The 18,949-nt window shown below is 38.9% G+C and overlaps 1 protein-coding gene across 1 annotated transcript; it reads left to right on the top strand.

Moving 5' to 3' along the window:
* Window positions 1–1,956: 1,956 nt before the first annotated feature.
* Window positions 1,957–18,393, top strand: BNIP3 (BCL2 interacting protein 3). The gene is made up of 6 exons (XM_070752461.1): window positions 1,957–2,491; window positions 6,163–6,340; window positions 10,376–10,460; window positions 11,884–11,990; window positions 12,105–12,254; window positions 14,191–18,393. Exons 1-6 carry the CDS (start codon window positions 2,446–2,448, stop codon window positions 14,240–14,242), a joined length of 618 nt encoding a protein of 205 aa, XP_070608562.1. The 5' UTR covers window positions 1,957–2,445; the 3' UTR covers window positions 14,243–18,393.
* Window positions 18,394–18,949: the final 556 nt, after the last annotated feature.

The raw sequence follows: 18,949 nt of genomic DNA on the forward strand, positions 1-18,949 counted from the left end.
CTGACAACCAACAGGAATGAGCAAACCGGGAGCATTTCATCCCTGACGGGACCTTAAAAATCTGTGATGGCAAACCTATGGCACGCATGACACAGGTGATACATGAAGCCATATCTGAGAACATGTAAAGCGTTGCCCTATGTCAGCTCCAGCACACATGTGAGCACTGGCCAACTGATTTAAGACCTTCTGCAGGGCTGCAGGGAGATCGTATTTGCATTCGGACCCAACAGGCCAACCGGAGGTTTGGAAATGAACTTCCGGTTGGACTGTTGGGCCATTTTGTCACCATCCACAGGCTCTGGAAGCTTTCCTGAAGCCTGAGGAAGTCCAAAACGACCTGCCCCTGCCCTCCGGAAGCCCCAAAATCAGATGAAATCCACAGGCTCCAGCAGCTTCAGTGAGCCCTGTGTGCATTTGTGTGTGGGGGGGGGGGCAGCATGGGGCCAGGGGAAGGCATTGCATTATGGGTGTAGGCACATGCGCAAGCGCTATCATGTGCCCCTTTGGCATCTGAGCAAAAAAAGGTTCACCATCACTGTTATAGGTCATCTAGTCCAACACCTCTCCCTTCAAGCAGGAGTCCCTATGCCATTTCTGACAGATCATTCCAGTCTCTTTTTTGAAACACTCCAGTAATGATTTTTATTTATTTATTTTTATTATTATTATTATTATTATTATTATTATTATTATTATTATTATTTAAAACAAAATATATAAAAGCACACAAACATATAAGAAAAACACACACATCAGGGATGGTTTACATCCCAATTTTCCTTAGAAGCACATAGTTGTATGCATTTTTACATGAGTTGAGAGCATTTTTGTCTATTTTTTACTGTAAGTACTGTACATTTTATAAGAAAATAAAAAAATGAAGAAAGTGAAAAAGTAAGGAAGAAAAGGCATACGAAAGTCTGATTCCAATTATATCAACTGTTGTTCTTTTGAACCTTGCATTCTATTTCACTTAATTAACTATTTCTTTGTTTTCATCTATTATAGAATTTATTCCAAACTTTATAATAATCTGTTCCCTCTTTCCCTTCTATTTTTTTGGTTAACATATCCATCTTGGCACGTTCCAAAAAATTTTAAATTATCATTTCTTCTCTTGGTAGCTCCTTGTTTTTCCATAATTGAGCATGTTATCCTAGCCACTGTTAAAATGAAGCTTCCACAACTTCTGAAGGCAATTTTTGTTCCATTGGTTTGTTCTTACTTGGCAGAAAACATTTCTCCTTATTTCTAGGTTTCCATCCATTATTCCTTGTCTGGCCTTCAGGTGTTTTGGAAAATAGGTTAACACCCCCCCCCATCTCTCTGTGGCAACCTCTCAATATTGGAATACTGCTCTCATGTCTCCCCTCGTCCTTCTCTTCAGTAGTCTAGCCATGCCCAGTTCCTGCGACCAAAACGCAGCCATCTATCACATGGCGATAGGAGGAATCACCTGCACGGCCGCAAATACTAGAGCCGATCCCAAATTTAGATGCTTAATCGCGCGGCAAAAGGATCTTGGATCAGGCCAAACTCTGCTTGCCCTGTCAATCACTGCCCCTCCCCCAAGGTGGGCAAGCGAAACCGCCGCTCACAAAGAGTTAATGTTCCCTGAGAACCAAAACGGGTAAACAACCCAGGCTGGGGGCCCGCCCGAGAAGAGCAGCACGCGGGTAGTAAGACGTGGAACGCCAAGTCCTCAGCGCACCTTAAAAGTTTAACCAGAGCCGAGGCGGGGATTCCTTAGCCTTCGTCCAATCGAGAACGGCTAACCTACATTTCCCCCTCCCACCGAACCAATCCGGCCCCTTTGCCAATCCCGCAGAAAAACGAGAAGACGGCGGGCGGGCGCTTCTTGGTGTATTTTTTTTTAAAGATCCCGCAGCTGAGTCGCTCCGCCCCCCCCCCCCTCCACCGGCAACCGAATGACTTTTAAATGCGTGACAGAGACGGGGAAAGTCCCGTTGCTTTCTTAGAGACAGCGATCCTTCTCGCGGCTGGATTGGGTAGTAGACTGACCGATCAAGCAACCCGAGCAACGTCCGATCACCACAGCGGCCGGAGCTCTGGTTTCCGGAGCCTTTTAAAAGATGGCCCTCACCTCCCCGGGTTGGCTTTCGGCGGGGAGGAGAGGGGAGGGGGCGTGGCCGAAGTTTGGTTTCGGCAGCCAATCGGGGAGTCCCGTTCCTTTTTTGACGTCACAATCCCTAGAACCTGCAGCGACGACAACAATAACAATAGCAGGCGGGGGATCGAGCCCCAGAGCCGAGAGGCCGACGCGGGAGCCTTGAGCGGAGCCAGCCGTCAAAAAAGCTCGTCGCGTGTGTCCGGAGGTACCGCTGGCTGCTGGTCGAGCCGGAGCCCGAGAGGAGCCAACCAGCTAGCAAACACAGGAGAGACCCCCACCCCCGAAATAGAAACGCCTCCGTCCCGCCAGCGATGGCCTCGGGCGAGCCCTCGGGGGTGCAAGAGGAGAACCTGCAAGGTAAGAGACCCTCCTCCCTCCTTTAAAACACGGCGATCAAGGATATGTTATATTTTGTCTGTTTGTAGAAATATATGAATATTTATTTCTGACGAAGGGAATTCTTCATAAGGACCTATGGAACTGTATAATTTCTTATGAATCCAATGACCTGTGTATCAAAACCGGTTTATTATATAATTGTGTAATTATTGTTTTGACACTTTGTCATGTTTTATTGTTGTTTGTAACATAAAATTTGAAAATAAAAATAAAAATTATATTTAAAAAAAAACAGGCGGAGGGTGGAAATATAAGAAAAGAAAAACTTGGACTCCTTTAAACACTGGGGCAAACTTTCAGAGGAGGGCCTTCGAAGTTATTACTTTCCCAGGCTGATCAGAAACAAGACTTCCTAGGCCACCTTGTTTTGCAGCCCCCTCTCCTCCCAGGTTTGGGATTAATTTTTATATTCCCACTAGGACAGGTGGTCCTCCACTTACAACTTCTTGTTTAGCAACCAAAGTTCCCCACGGCACTGAAAGAAGGGACTTATAACCATGTGAACTAGCATCCCCATGGTTTACCTGATTTAGATTTGGAGGCAAGAAAAGTCAAAATTCACTTAACAAATGTGTCCCTTGGCCACATAAATTTTGGGCTCCATTGTGGTCATAAGTCGAGGACTACCTGTAATTAAAATTTCTTTAGAATTATTTCTGGAGGGCAGGAGAAACAAAGGATGAGCCTCCCCGAGTCTGCGGAGAGGGGCGGCATACAAATCTAATAAATAATAATAATAATAATAATAATAATAATGATAATGAGGAAATACTGAATGACCTGGAGTTACTTTTGTGTCATCCAGGATTTCCTTTGTGTCTTGGGACTATCAAACTCTAGATGTTTGTCTACTTCTGACTTTTTCTTGCCATTGACTTGGCTTTTGCCTTGGCCAGCTCAGAACCAGCAAGGGAGGATGGTTTTAAAATAGCCTTTGTTTATTGGAAGGGGAGAAAAGGCAGATCTTTGGTTGTAACTTAGTAGCTGTGGCTGTGTGTTATATAGTATCCTTATCTGTGTGACTCAGCCCTTTACTAATAGCTTTTAGAGTTGTAAATAATTGGCCTTGGAACTTATTGACACATTGTGCTGGTTCAGAGCTGACATCATGGGATTTATAGCCCCACGTAGAAAAACATGGAAGTAGATTGCAACATAAAAGGGACTCCCCCCCCCCCATTTTTAGATTATGTTTGTAATCAAATAATGTTTAGAGATTGGGGTTTGGTCACATAATGTCCCAAAGAAAAAGTGAGCACAGAATGTTTTCATGTTTTATTGCCATTGTTCATGAAGGAAAGTATCAGTATTTTGTCCAACGTGAGAGAAGTTCAGTAAACGTTTCCTTGAGCTTTCCAAATATTTGGTGTTGCTTACTGTCACTTGATACAAATACTTCCTTGGAAATCATTCTAATTGATTTTGGTTGGAACTTTTGAATAGGCAGGTACAATGTGTTGGTAGGTTGATGTATGTTCCACAGGAAGGATACCTCATCCCTTTATATACATGCACACTAGATATAATATAACCACACAATGTCACGCCTCCTTCCTTCTAAAAGAAGTTTAAATTATATTATTTATTTATTTATTATTATTTATTATTTAGATTTGTATGCCGCCCCTCTCCGCAGTATCTTTGCTACTGGACAGTTAGCACTATAGAAGCAAATGTATATTCTGCAGAGAAACTTAAATGAGAGTATACATTTATTATACATGCAGAATTTATATAAGATGTACATTTTTTTTGCCACTACATTACATACTTTATATTTTGTGAAGTATGCAGTTTTATTTCTTAGCCTTGTTTTTTTGGTATGCAGAGTAGATAAAGCACAAATCTGGCTTTTAAGGATTATCTCTCTTTTTTAATGAATGCTCATACAAAGAGCATATATTATCCTCTTTTCCAATTTCCTTATTGCAAGTTAACTGGATAGATATACTTGACCTCCATTCTCCTCTCTTGAAGTTTTGTTAGCTAATTCCTCCTAAAAATTAAAAAATAGGCTGGAAGATAAATTTAGCAGCTGTGTCTTTTCTCAAAATGAAATTTTGATAGTGAAAAGCATTGTCTTAATTTGCAGCCTGCCATATTCAGATCAAAGTAATGGAGAGCTTTTATTTGCTTAAACCTTGTGAGTGAGAGCTACTATGGCTTTTTATAAAGTCAGTTTAGTTTTATGAGGGAGTGTTTCACAAGGTTTAGATTGTTTATTTTTCAGATTGACCTAGGGAGGAATTTTTTGGGGTAACGTTCTGCAATAAATTAAATGGGATATGTTGTGTGAATATCTTAAGATCTGATAAAAATGCTCCATACCGTCTATTTCCTGTCAGCAGATTGTCTCTTCTCCTTTCTTTCTGCCCTGTGACTTCCTGTTTTCACCTTCTGTTCCTGAGCATCCTGAGAATTGCAATCCATAGAAATAGACCAATGAACAGAACTGTAAAATATACATTTGGGACAGAAATCTGTCCATCAAAAAAATAAGGAAGACAGATGTTTGGATGTAATAATGTTTTCTGATAGTTCAATCCTCTTAAGCCATTTCATTATAGTTCCACAAAGTCCAATTTTCCAGCATGATTTCACTTCACTTACCTTAGTTAGCCTTTTCTTATTTAAATCTTGTGGATTCCAGTTTGTTACCTTTCCACCAATTAAAGACTCATCTGTTCCATACAGATTTTTTCTACTAGTAATATAGCCAATTACTGTTCACAATGAATTAATACCAGGCTGTTATGGTTTTTATTGGTGGACTGCATCGTGTAAGCATTTTAAGTAAACTTGAAAAGATTAAAAATGATAATTTTTAATTGCATCTTTGAAAATCAGCTGTTTATATACTGCTCAAAAAAAAAATAAAGGGAACACTCAAACAACACACCCTAGATCTGAATGAATGAAATATTATCATTGAGTACAATGTTCTGCACAAAGTTGAATGTGAAATTGATTGCCAATCAGTGTTGCTTCCTAAGTGGACAGTTTGATTTCACAGACGTTTGATTTACTTGGAGTTATATTCTGTTATTTAAGAGTTCCCTTTATTTTTCTGAGCAGTGTAGTTTGGTCTACTGATTTAGACACCAAGTTAGAATCCAGGAGACTGTGAGTTCTAACCCTACATGAGTGACCTTGGGCCAGTCAGTCCCTCTCAACCCAATTCATCTCACTGGGTTTTTGTTGTGTGGAAAATAGAGGGAAAGAACATTAGATATGTTCACCTCTCCTTCAAATTATTTATAAAAGTAATAAAGGCAGGTTTAAAAAAATCTTAAAAAAAAACCTTTTATACCATATAGCCATTAGAGTGCTTGTATAGTAAATAGAGAAGCACAGCTTTTGTTCTGAGCAACACAGCATGCACGAGATAGATATAAAATACTTATGCCCTGCTTTTGGGGGGAGGGGGGAAGGGAACATCACCCATCATTGCCATTGCAACAGAGTTTTATTATTAACAGGCAATAAGCTGGGTATTCTTTGTACCTCCTAAAAATGCAAGCAAAGGAGACTGTGAATTCAGACTTGAAGTAGAATGTCAACAAACGAAAGTGCTCGGTTTCCTAATAAATCCGTGTGGTTTTTGTTCTTTCTCAATGTTTACCAAGCAGGTTCCTGGGTAGAACTGCACTTTAGCAGCAATGGGAACGGTAACAGTGGCCAGCCGGTCAGCCAGGAACAAGTTCCTGCTTCAGTTTCTATTTATAATGGTGACATGGAGAAAATCCTTCTAGATGCCCAGCATGAGTCTGGAAGAAGTAGCTCGCGAGAGAGCTCTCACTGTGACAGGTACTCTGAAGCAGCACAGGCTGCTCACAATGCATTTCCTCTTTATTTCAGCTGAAGGGACAGGTAGTCCTTGACTTACCATCACAATCGAGCCCAAAATTTCAGCTGCTAAGGGAGACACTTTCTTGTCCACTGTTAAGTGAATCAGTGCAGCTGTTAAGTTAGTATGATTGTTAAGTGAATCTGGCTTCCCCATTGACTTTGGTTGTCAGAAGGTTGCAAAAAGTGGTCACATGACTACAGGGCACTGCAACCAACATCATAAATGCAAGTCAGATTCCCAGTGTCTGAATTTTGGTCATGTGCAAATGGTCATGAATATGAAAAACAGCCATAAGTCACTTTATTCCGTGCCATTGTAACTTTGAATGATTACTAAATGAACTGTTGTAAGTTGAGGACTACCTTCACCTTCAGAGACTTTCAGGTATTTCAATTGTGTTCTTATGAACCATTGGCAATGCTCCTCCATGAGTGTTCTCAAGGATAATGGGAGTTGTAGTCTTAAAAATGGAAGGGTACCGAGCTGGGGAAGTGCATGTATGGTCTGATGTTACACAAGGCCTCCTTAGATTCTTGAAAGCAGTGGGACCTAATTTAAGCAAGGCTAACATATGTTTTGATTTGATTTGTCTGGGTGAAAGTATTCTAAATAGTTATATTACAAATCTGATCAGGATAATGCATTTGTCTCTGGCCTTGCAGCTGATACCCTTTCTCCTGATTGGAGACAAGGTCAACTTGCCCTTATGGTGTGACCCATTCTTTTTTCTTTTTTAAGTTCAGCCTTTTTATTTAAACAAAACTGGAATTGTCTATTAAGTGAGACATTCCAAAGCTAACAAGAGGCATGGCTTGGGAGAACTAAGTGATCTTTCATTGTGAAACTAAGCAAATGTTAGATTAGGGCTGTATGCCACTTTGGGACCAGCTCCAGATCTGATTAACTTGGAGACATTGTTGGTTTTTGAGAAAAACTCTGGAGAATGCTTCTTTTGGGAAAATCTGTGCTTTGAATTTTTGTATCTTTAGGAACCCTGTAAGCATTCATAGGAATTTGAGTCTTGCTCCACTTCCTGAGCTTCAACCATTTTTTACTCTCATCTCTATCCTCATCAAAGAGGTTCAGCCTTATGTTCCTAGAACTTCTGTCTTCCGTTACAAATTGGTTGAAACTAATCTGCTTCTACCCCACTCCAACCTGTACATACACTATGGTCATGCTTATAGGGGAAAATACCAAGTTGCAAAACTTCTCCCCATGCTTTCATTTTGCCTTCACAACATCTAGGGAATGTTAACCATAACAGAGGAATGATGGTACAATGGATAAGAAGCTTTCTTTATACTCCATCTCTCCCGATAGACTTTCCATCATAGCAACTTTTCTGATTTTTTTTGCAAATTTATTTAGCATACGCACAGAAACGCATGTAGTTAGAAATGCCGACAGGATGGGTGTTGCAATAAAATCCTTGCAATTTTATTTATGTTTTCTATGGAGAATGCTGTGGGGATTTTTTTGTAATCACAGGTTGTTCACATTTAGTTGCTACCTTGTACAACCATTATCAATTTGTAATAATGAAACTTTGTGGCCAATCTTCACATTTATAACCTCTGCGGGTCTGCAAAAAACAACAACCCCAAAACAAAATTGAAGTAAGATCATAAGCACAATCATGTTGGTGACTGAATTGCTGGTATCAACGTTGGTTGCTAAATGAGGATTTCCAGTGCTCCTATCATCAGGAATGGAATGGGGATAGTGGGACTATAGCTGGGAGAATGGATATTAATGGATTACATCGTCTTTCAGTGGTCCACTGAATGAGAGGAGATGCAGTCTGATTGGCCTTTGATATTTTCTGTGTTTTAAGATTCAGTAGAGGTAAAGTTGATTGCAATCCATTGCATGGTGCTTGGTGAGAGAGATTGCAGTTGTGGAAGGATCATCAGTACTTAAAGAGTAAGGTGGAAGATGGGAGGTAGCATTAAACCATTGGCTAAAGGTGTAGTCTTTGAAATGTTTACCCATTGACTTTGTCCTAACTGATAACTAGCCAGCTACATTTCCCTAGGCCAGGGGTCGGCAACCATAAAACACTCAAAGAGCCACAAAGGTCCTAACCTTTGTTCAATTCTGGAGATGACTGGAAGTCCAATTCCCCTCACCACCATAGAGTCTCCTCCTCCAGAGCCACAAGTTGCTGATCCCTGCCCTAGGCCAATGGTTTGCAACCTCAGCAATGTTAAGATATTGAACTTCAAATATGATGGCTGAGAAATTCTGAACATTGAAGTTCACACATTTTAAAGCTGTGAGGTTTAGAAACATTCCTCTAGGCCAGTGTTTTTCAACCAGTGTGCCGCGGCACACTAGTGTGCCGTGAGACATGGTCAGGTGTGCCGCGAAGCTTAGAGAGAGAAAGAAAGCAAGAGAGAGAGAAAGAGCAAGCAAGAGAGAAAGAGAACAAGAGAGAGAGAAAGAAAGCAAGAGAGAGAGAAAGAGAACAAGAGAAAGAAAGAAAGAAAGAGAGAGAGAAAGAGAGAGAAAGAGAGAGAGCAAGAGAGAGAAAGAAAGCAAGAGAGAGAGAGAGAGAAAGAGAGGGAGGGAAGGAAAGAGAGAGAGAGAAAGACATAGAGGGAGGGAGGGAGGGAGGGAGAGAAAAAGAGAGCAAAAGAGAGAGGAAGGGAGGAAGAGAAAGAAAGAGGGATGGAGAGAGAGAAAGAAAGAGGAAGGAAGGGAGAGAAGGAGGGAGAGAGAAATAGAGCAAAAGGGAGGAAGAGAGAGAGAATTTTTTTGTCCAAACTTTTTTTAGCCCCCCGCCCCGCTCAATGTGCCCCAGGGTTTCGTAAATGTAAAAAATGTGCCGCGGCTCAAAAAAGGTTGAAAATCACTGCTCTAGGCTGTTGTATTTCTTTAAAATTCCAGTTGATTGTGGTAAGAATACTGGAGCTGCATTCCTTAAACTTAGATTGCATTTCTTCTTCTTCCTTTTTGTCCTTCCTATCTTTCAAAGTGTTCCTGAAGACAGAGCTTGTCGTCATGAGTTGCTTTGGGTTCACATAAAAATACATTAACAAAAAGAGGAAGTCTAGATAAATAACTCTTTACATTCCAAAGCTTGGGAGTAAAGCATAGTTTTAATCACACAACCACTATAAACAGTAGTGGTGATGTACTTGACTATTTATCTGCCATTGGGCAAGATACTTATCCATGATTCATTGAACTATGGTGTAAGTTAATTGAGTGCAGTGGGATTGTTCAACACCTGGAACCATAAAATAACCACAGGAATTGAATTTCCCCATTGCATTAAGCTTAAAGGTGATTAGCTAGTATGTGGTTCAGTGTGTTTTGCAAACACAGCCACAAAAAGATTGAGATATTCAGGATTAGCAAATTGGACCAGACTAAACTTTAATAGAAGTGCCTTTTTATCTATTAAAGTTACATGTAAATTAAAATGTATTTAAAGTTAAAACAGGATTATTTTGTAATGGGGCTGATAATTGTGAAGGGAAAACTTAAGCCTTTTCTATGTAGTTATTAGTGCTAATGACATTAGGAGCTACCTACTCTCAATTGACACTATGAGGGATTCCAGGAACAATTAAATACTAATTATTATTTTGCATTTTGGATGGCTTTGTTTATGAAAGATGTAAGAACGTATTAAACAATTTATGGTATTTGCTTACTCAGACTCCTTTACATAGGTTGAACCCACTAAACATTTTGGGAAGAAGCTACTGCTTTTTCACAAAACTAGTATTGCTATCCATTTACTTTGGGAAGATGTCCCTTTAAAAAAAATATGTCCCTTTTACCAGGGTGCTCCAGAATGCATAACATACTTTATTCCTATTTCTGTTTTTATCACAATAAAGAGGCAAGTTAGACTGCAAGAATTTTAGTAGCCTTGTAAACCTTTCTGGGATTTGACATGATCTTTGCATGATTCTGATAAAACGTGAATCATTAAGTCTTGTTCTTGGTTGGTGATTCTTTCTTTTCCCTCCTCAAAGCCCACCACGTTCCCAAACGCCTCAGGATGTTCACAGAACTTCAGAAGTGGAGAGTCGTGCCAGCGGAGAAAAGAATAGTTCTCAGGTAAAGTCTACCTGCTTAACAAAAACATTTATAAAAAATTATTTTTTTCTGTATAGTGTTTTTCTTTAAGAGAAGAAAATCCCTTCTTCCTGGGAAATTGTATTTTCTTCAGTCTCATTTATAGCTGGGAAATCTGCTTTGAAGTCTTTTAGCAGACCCATTTCAGTTTTGGCATACAGTTTGGAAAATAAATGAATGACACAGTCATATTGGAAACTATCTACACTCTAATGCTACTTGAAGGAAAATGCAGCTGCTGGGGCTTTATTTGTTCCAAGCATGTAACTCCACTAAATAAAATTTGCTTTCAATACTCTTTGAGCTTCTCTGCAGTATTTCTGTGGCTATCAGAGATCCAGTTAGATAGCATGTAGGAAGCCAATTGATCCCTTTTAACAAGGAATCTTTCATGTTGGAAGAAACTTTCCATTTCTGAACTGGCTTTGTCAGATTTTTGCTATTTCTCAGTTATGACTAGTTTACCTTATTCAGACATCAGAGAATCTCTTATCAAGATCTAGCCTCATCCAACCTCAGACTTGGCCGAGTTACCTTGGCTTGATTTGAAATATTATAGAGCAGTAAAATACTTTCTGATTGTGAAAGCTGGCTTCCAAATTCCTGATGATTTAACATCAATTAGAAAAAGTGAGTTCATTGTTTAGATGAGTGGCAGTACAAACAGGGTCTCTGTTCTGCCCAGAGCCCCTCTCTGAGTGCAATAGGAAGTTAAGAAAAATAGAGAGCTAGAGAGATCAGAGAACAATAGATGATAAATAGATAGGTAGATAGATATAGGTAGGTAGGTAGATAGATAGATAGATAGATAGATAGATAGATAGATAGATAGATAGATGAAAGATAGATGAAAGATAGATGATAGAAAGATAGGTCAGGGGTAGATAAAGTTGGGTCTTCTATGATATGTGGACTTCAACTCCCATAATTCCCAAGCTACCATGATTGGCTCAGTAATTCTGGGAGTTGAAATCCACAAGTCATAGAAGAGCCAACTTTGCCTACTCCTGAGATAGGTGATAGATAATAGATGATAAATAATAGGATAGATGATAGACTATTGATGGATGATAGAAAGATAGATGATAGATCGATAGATGATATAGAAAGATAGGGATAGATGGATGGACAGATGAATCCATTCTTTCATTATTATTTATTTGCAGTTTTTCAAGCTGCATTTCTTCTGAGATTTTGTGCCTATTTAATATCTCCTTCACTCAGCCTGTGAACTTGGACTTGAATTACTACTATGAAACTTGAGGAAAAAGTCACAATGCCTTTAAGGAGCAGTCAAGTGGTACAGTGAGGTTGCCTACCCTGGATCCAAAGCGCCCTTGTCCACGTCTTACCTCTATTCTGAAAATGAATCCAGGTCACTTGATTGTTCCTCTCTTCCATTTAGTCTGAAGAAGATTTTCTGGAAAGAAGGAAAGAGGTTGAACGGCTTCTGAAGAAAAATTCAGATTGGATGTGGGATTGGTCGAGTAGACCTGAGAATATTCCCCCCAAGTGAGTGATCTTGATAATGAACAATGCAGATTTGCTTGTTTCCATTATTATAAATATATAAATTGGATTGCAAACAATTATGGATAAAAATGTCTTTGTCTTCTCATAAACCAGGGAATTTCTCTTTAAACACCCTAAGCGTGCAGCTACACTCAGCATGAGAAACACAAGTGTCATGAAGAAGGGAGGCATCTTTTCTGCAGAATTCTTGAAGATTTTCTTGCCATCTCTGTTGCTTTCCCATCTGCTTGCCATTGGATTAGGGTAAGGATTCATTTAGATCATCTATTCTGACAGCCAAGAATCTAGTAGGCTGCATTAACAAGCTCTTCTGGTATAGTCCCTTATAGAAACATAGAAACATAGAAGTCTGACGGCAGAAAAAGACCTCCTGGTCCATCTAGTCTGCCCTTATACTATTTTCTGTATTTTATCTTAGGATGGATATATGTTTATCCCAGGCATGTTTAAATTCAGTTACTGTGGATTTATCTACCACGTCTGCTGGAAGTTTGTTCCAAGGATCTACTACTCTTTCAGTAAAATAATATTTTCTCATGTTGCTTTTGATCTTTCCCCCAACTAACTTCAGATTGTGTCCCCTTGTTCTTGTGTTCACTTTCCTATTAAAAACACTTCCCTCCTGGACCTTATTTAACCATTTAATATATTTAAATGTTTCGATGTTTATATAAAGATAGAGACCACTGCTCACTCGTACAACACGCTCCTTAGATGCAAAAGGTGTGGTGTTTACTCCTTGACCATTCCAGGTAGGGTGGAAAAAGCTACTGTTCCTGGAAAGCTTGAGGCTGGGTTCACAAATGCCAAGATGTCATTTGGGAGCTCAGTCACTAGAATTTCATAATTTACAGAGTGCACCAAAAGAGGAGAATCCAGTTTAGGCCATTGATGGTAGTCCAGATATTGCTGAAACGCAACTTCAAGCATTCACAGGAAGCCAGGTTAATGATGAAGGATGCTGGAAATTGTACTCAACATCTGAATGGCATCAAGCGCCTGCTTCTGAGAAGACCTCATATTGGTCTTATAATTTTGCAGCATATTGCCTTCTGCTTTTTAAAAAGGTATTTTATAAAAACACCTTGCTTTTATAAATGCTAATGTGCTTTTATAAATATTTAGCTGGCAGCTAATCCATACCTTACTTTACATATGTAGTCCATATGTACACATAGTCTTAAGTCCTAAAAACCTAACTACATTATAGCTTCAAGCATGGTGAGAATTCAGTCAGAGTCTTCCTAGTGACTCCTCTCAGATATCAATCACATCATTTTCTGCATTGTACAACTTCACAAGTATGCCTGCTATTGTTTATAAGACCAATCACTGGGGATTTTTTTTTCATTATGTTGTAAACAATTGCAGTTTTACAAACAGGTCAAAAGTGGTTGTTACTAATAAATTGACATGTTTGTGAAACAATCTAATTTGCTCATAATTAAACTACAATTTTTGGGAATGAAATAATTATAGAAACGAATGTGAAATCAGTGGAAACATGTTTCAATACAGGTAATCCTTGACTTACAACTATAATTGCACTTGGAATTATAGTTGTAAGTCATGCTGAGTAGGTCATTATGTGACCATGCCTGATTTAATGATCTTTTTTGCTGCGGTTGCTAACAAATGCAATGGTTGTTAAGCAAATGTGGCGGTCATTAATAAGCCCATTGCTGGAAACTGAAGTAAATACTAGTTTCTGCCAAAACACAAACATTGCAGGGATATGACTACTAGGCACTGCAAATGGCCGTAAATATGGGAGCCAAGCATCCAAAATGGGATCATGTGACTACAGCCATCAGAACTCCCAAACTTAGTCATATGCACTTTTGGGGGGAATCTATCATATTTTCGAATGATCACTATGATCAGTCATAAGTCAAGACTACCTTTAGTATCACTTGGACTAATATGGATTTTTATATTATGCTTCTAATATAGCTCAAGAAAATTTTTGAAGTATTACATTTGAACATAACATCTAGAATCTGGGAATGCCAACTGAGCAATTTTTGACAGTTGAAGTATACCCATCTTAAACCCCCATTGATGGAGTCCATTTTTGAGTGATTTGTGTCTATTACATTCATGAGAAAATAGGTGAGATTGAAAAGGCAACTGCAGTTCAAATTCAGCAGAACTCTTACTGGTTGTTTTTGTGTTTCAGGATTTATATCGGAAAACGGCTGACAATCACAGCTTCCAGCAGCTCCTTGTAAAATGAATTCATCTCTTTTGCAAATCATGACAAACTTCATCCAGGCACTATAAAGTGATGAACCGAACAGAAGAAACTTCCAAATGTATAATCATAATATGGCAATGTATGTTTTATTATGAAAAGGGCTCTTGCAAAAGGAAAGGAAGAATACCCAACTGCTCTTATATATAAATTCCTATTTGCACGATTTAATATAGTGTAGCTTAGATCAGGAGTGGGGAACCAGAACTTCCAGGAAGCTGCAACTTTGAGCCAGTAGCAAAGGATATTGAGAGATGTTATTCAGCATGTGCAGTGGCTCACATTTCATTATCCCTGCTTGAAGATTTGTCTTTGTTGCTATTATTGCAAGAATGAACAGTGTAGCAAAAAACCAAAACAAAACAAAAATATTCTCTGAACGTTGAACATCTGGAAAGGATTTGTTTTTATCCAGTTGTGAAAAGACTCGTAATGATTAGTTGTAAAAAAAGACACCACTGTTATATTTTTTTTTAAAAAGAAAGTTATGGTCAACAAAAGTAGAATGGCCTTACATTTCTTAAGAGTACATTTTTGCTACTTGAGATGAAATGAATTACTGAGATGCTTTGAAATATAAACATTGAATCAGTGCAGAATGTTTTGATATGTGTATGTCTTAATATGGATCCTTTTTTTCCTGTTTTGAGCTAAGGTTTGTATGCAGCTGTTGATTTAGTAATATATAAATCTGATTTTTGTTAAAGTCAACCCAAAATTGTGTGGTAAGAAAACTTGTAAGAAAGAGACCCCCTAAGGAATTTCTTCCAAGAAGTTTCTTATGGGAAAATGGCATTAGCCATTCCATTTCCCGTTCTTGGTTGATGAACAGAAATCTCTCATCTTTGGCTTGCAAGGCATTGCTCAATGTCCTAAGTCAGTGATGGCGAACCATTTTTTGCTCGGGTGCCGAAAGAGCATGGACATGCACTATCGTGCATGCTCAAGTGCCTACACCCATAATTCAATGCCTGGGGAGGGTGAAAACAGCTTCCCCTGTCCCCTGGAGGCCCTCTGGAGGCCAGAAACGGCCTGTTTCCTAATTTCTGGTGGGCCTAATAGGTTCGTGTTTTGCCATCCCCAGGCTCCAAAGGCTTTCCTAGAGCTGGGGGAGGGTAAAAACGCCCTCCCCCATTCTACCCAGCTCTCTGGAAGCCAAAAACGCCCTCCCAGAGCCTCTGTGCGAGCCAAAAATCAGCTGGCCAGCATACAAATACACATTGGAGCTGAGATGGGGCAAAAGCTCATGCGCCAGCAGATATGGCTCTGCGTGCCACCTGTGGCACCTGTGCCATAGGTTCACCATCACTGTCCTAAGTCATCACCAATGGGTTACAGTGGAGTAGCTTCTTCTGCCTTTTTAATCATAAATGCTGTAGCTGTTAGCCATTGATTTGATCCATGTGAATACATAGGAATTTACTCAGGGTGAATGATGGCAGTTACCGAAGAAATAGCCATTTGTCAGGTGCTGCTTACCTTTTCCATGTTGGTTTCCCCCCCCTTTCTTTCTGCTGTAGATGTGCAAGGGGCTGAAAACCGAAAGAGATTATGGCTTCCCCCCCCTTCTCCTGCACATTGCAGTTTTTTTATTGTAACTGTGCAACAGGCCAGGTCCCTTTTATATAGAATGGAAACACGAGCATAATGACAAGGCATAGATGTCTGATGTTATCTACACATTCTTTCCACATGTTCAACCTTGAATCATAGTATCTGGCAGAAAAGTTAAGGAAGCTTCATTTCTAGTCTGAAAAATATATTATAGCATTCCCATGGTTTGCAGAGTACGAGTGGTGGTGTGAGCCAGCCAGGCTTCTCCATTCCTTGCGGGCTACAAAAATTGAACAGGGTCTATGCTAGGTTCTAGACATTGCTTCAATAATCCCTAAAAGAAAATATTTTAAAGGAGGATATCCTTATGCTGAAAGTTATGAGCAAAGGCCACAATTACCGTAATCCTGCAAGCTCAGCATTGAGCTGTCATAGTTTTAAGGCAGGGGTCCCAAACTTGGCAACTTTAAGACTTGTGGATTTCAACTCCCAGAATTCTCTAGCCAGTTATGCTGGCCGAAGAATTCTGGGAATTGATGTCCACAAGTCTTAAAGTTGAAGACCTCTGTTATACATTTTAGTTGCCTGGCTTCTAGCCTAGTAAGACATGAGATTTACTTGTACATAAACAAAAACAATGCATTGTAGCCTCTGTTACTTTTATTTAAATGTTTTATTATTATTCATTGGTTATCATTAAGGATGAGAATTCACTAAGGTTTTTACGCAATGTATAAACCAAACAGTAGAACTTGTTCAATAAATTGTCATTTTAAAAAAATTGCCTTAGCTTTATGTGTGAAGGCAGCCTGTAGTTACAGCATGCATAGCATTGGAAAAAAGGCTGGCTTTCATAGCTAGTCTTTCAAGAGGGCTTAATTTAAACGTTCCTGTAGCAAAGTGTGGGAGGGGGTAGAATATCAATTTAAAAGTCACGATGGCAGCTGCTTGTTATGCATGAAAATGAAATCCCACCCCCTTTTTATCTGTGCTGGGTTAAGGAGGTGGGATTTCAGTGATGCAATGGCAGCTGCTGGGGTTTTTTTATTTATTTTTGACTCCCTGAATATACTGCCATTAGACTCCCTAATTAAAGTTTGTTTTGCTCTTTTGGGGGAGGCAGGGGGGTGCAATATACATGGAAGGGACGTGATTAGGATCTACCTATATGGTGTTTCTGTTGTATCAACGTATATATTACACCAATTTTGATCTTATTTGGCATGTGATTTATTTTATGCTTGAGTTAGAACTGGAATGAATAACTGGTTCTGTGCCCCTCAGATCATCCTATCCAGAGGTGGGATTCAGCAGTTTCTGACCAGTTCTGGAGAACAAGAAATTTTGAGTAGTTTGGTCAATGGGTAAATACCACCTCTGACTGGCCCCGCCACCTTCTTTTCTCTGCCTCCCAAGTCCCGGCTGGTTGGGAGGAAATTGGGATTTTGCAGGAAGTCTGCGAAATGGAGTCTGAAGGGAATGGAGATTTGGCAGTATCCTTTCCCTGCCACCCCATGATCATCAAGCCATGCCCACAGAACCAGTAGTAAAAAAAAATGAATCTCACTCTATCCTATTGCAATGTTTCTCAACTTTGGCAACTTTAAATGCGTGTAGTTCAATTGTCAGACTGCATGGCTGGCTAGGGAATTCTGGGAAATGAAGTTCACACATCTTTCACAAGCTTGCATCATTTGCAGTAAATGCTATTTGATCAACTGATTAACTTGGCTTTGTTTTACTGTTAATATAGTTGCTATATATATAGGTGGAAGTACCACATGTTTTATAAGGTTTGTCTTGAAACATTTCTTTATTCACTTCGATTGGAAAAAAAGACACAGGCTCAGATAGATAGCAACTATGTAAATGGGTTGATTTAACTGATTTAGAGACTAGGTTTTTTTTAAGACCATAGTTTAATAGACCATTATCTTGGTGATTGCAAATTAAATAAATACACCATCATCTGAAGAGAGAAACTTGGTTCTTTTTAATTTTCATTTACAGGAAAGCTGTCATAAACTTATGAAATAAGGATTTGCCTTGATCTAGTAAAATAGCCAATATTATTCAAAAATTGCTTGTTCAATTAGCTATTGTGTAATCACATTTGTACTGCTGATTTCACTATTTTTAAATGAATCAAGTGTGTACAATCGTTGTATGACAATGTCACTACTGGCTATCATGTCAAATAAATGGTGAGCATATAAAATGGTTATTTTCCAGCTTTTTATCAAATCACTAAGCTGTGAAATAGTGCATCAAATGTCCATGTTTTTGTTGCTACTTTGCTAAAATAAAGGGAGTGAGTAAACCAATATGCTGCTTTTTAATTCTGTAGTGCACTAATGTATGATGAAACTAAATGTTATTCTGGGATTATTTTCAGATGTGCTCTTTGGAAATTGAAGTCAGATTTGTCCACCCTAGAAAATGAAGGTGTGAAGCATAAGCAAATATATCCATTTCAAATGTTTAGTTTTTTAAATGTACTTATGATTGCCTGACGAGACTGCTTGTGTTAAAATAGTATTGCAGCCAGTAATAAATACCTCTAAAGAAACAAAAGATGTTTGTTGCATCTCTCACCAGATCCTTTTTGCATATATTTTTCCTAGTAAGTGGAATATACATCTTAAGTTCTTATTTTCACTCTAAAAACATCTATATCCTACAGTTATTTTTATTTATTAAATGTATATGCCACCTATATCACTGACAAAGCGATGGTGTGGGTTGATGGTAAGATTATATTTTGCTTTATAGAGTATCCAACTCCTTATTTAATTTCTGGGAACATAAATGGAAACTTACAATGAGGCGAAGCAATCAAGAAGTCTCCGAAGGCTATGAATACTCATGACCAGAAAATGTATCATAAATAATAAGCCAGATAGTTAAAATTAACCCAATCAGACATGCAGAAGTCAGCAGTACTTGCTCAGTTTTACAGTGTGAAAAAAGGCCTTTAAGAAAAGAATGGTTGCAATACAGTAGTAAATGCTTAGTTTTCATCACTCCTTAAATACTGATGTCTATAGAAGAAATCTATAGTCATTCAGACTGAAAATATTAACATCTCTGAAGTTTTGATTTGCTAATTTATAATTAACAATAGGATATA

Source organism: Erythrolamprus reginae, chromosome 5, assembly GCF_031021105.1.
Source record: "Erythrolamprus reginae isolate rEryReg1 chromosome 5, rEryReg1.hap1, whole genome shotgun sequence".
Classification (NCBI taxonomy): Eukaryota; Metazoa; Chordata; class Lepidosauria; order Squamata; family Dipsadidae; genus Erythrolamprus; species Erythrolamprus reginae.

Coding starts and splice junctions, on each gene's coding strand:
- BNIP3 (XM_070752461.1), top strand. CDS start 2,446: ATGGCCTCGGGCGAGCCCTCGGGGGTGCAAGAGGAGAACCTGCAAG. Junction 2,492..6,162: donor GCAAGAGGAGAACCTGCAAG/GTAAGAGACCCT, acceptor TTTACCAAGCAG/GTTCCTGGGTAGAACTGCAC. Junction 10,461..11,883: donor GAGAAAAGAATAGTTCTCAG/GTAAAGTCTACC, acceptor TCTTCCATTTAG/TCTGAAGAAGATTTTCTGGA.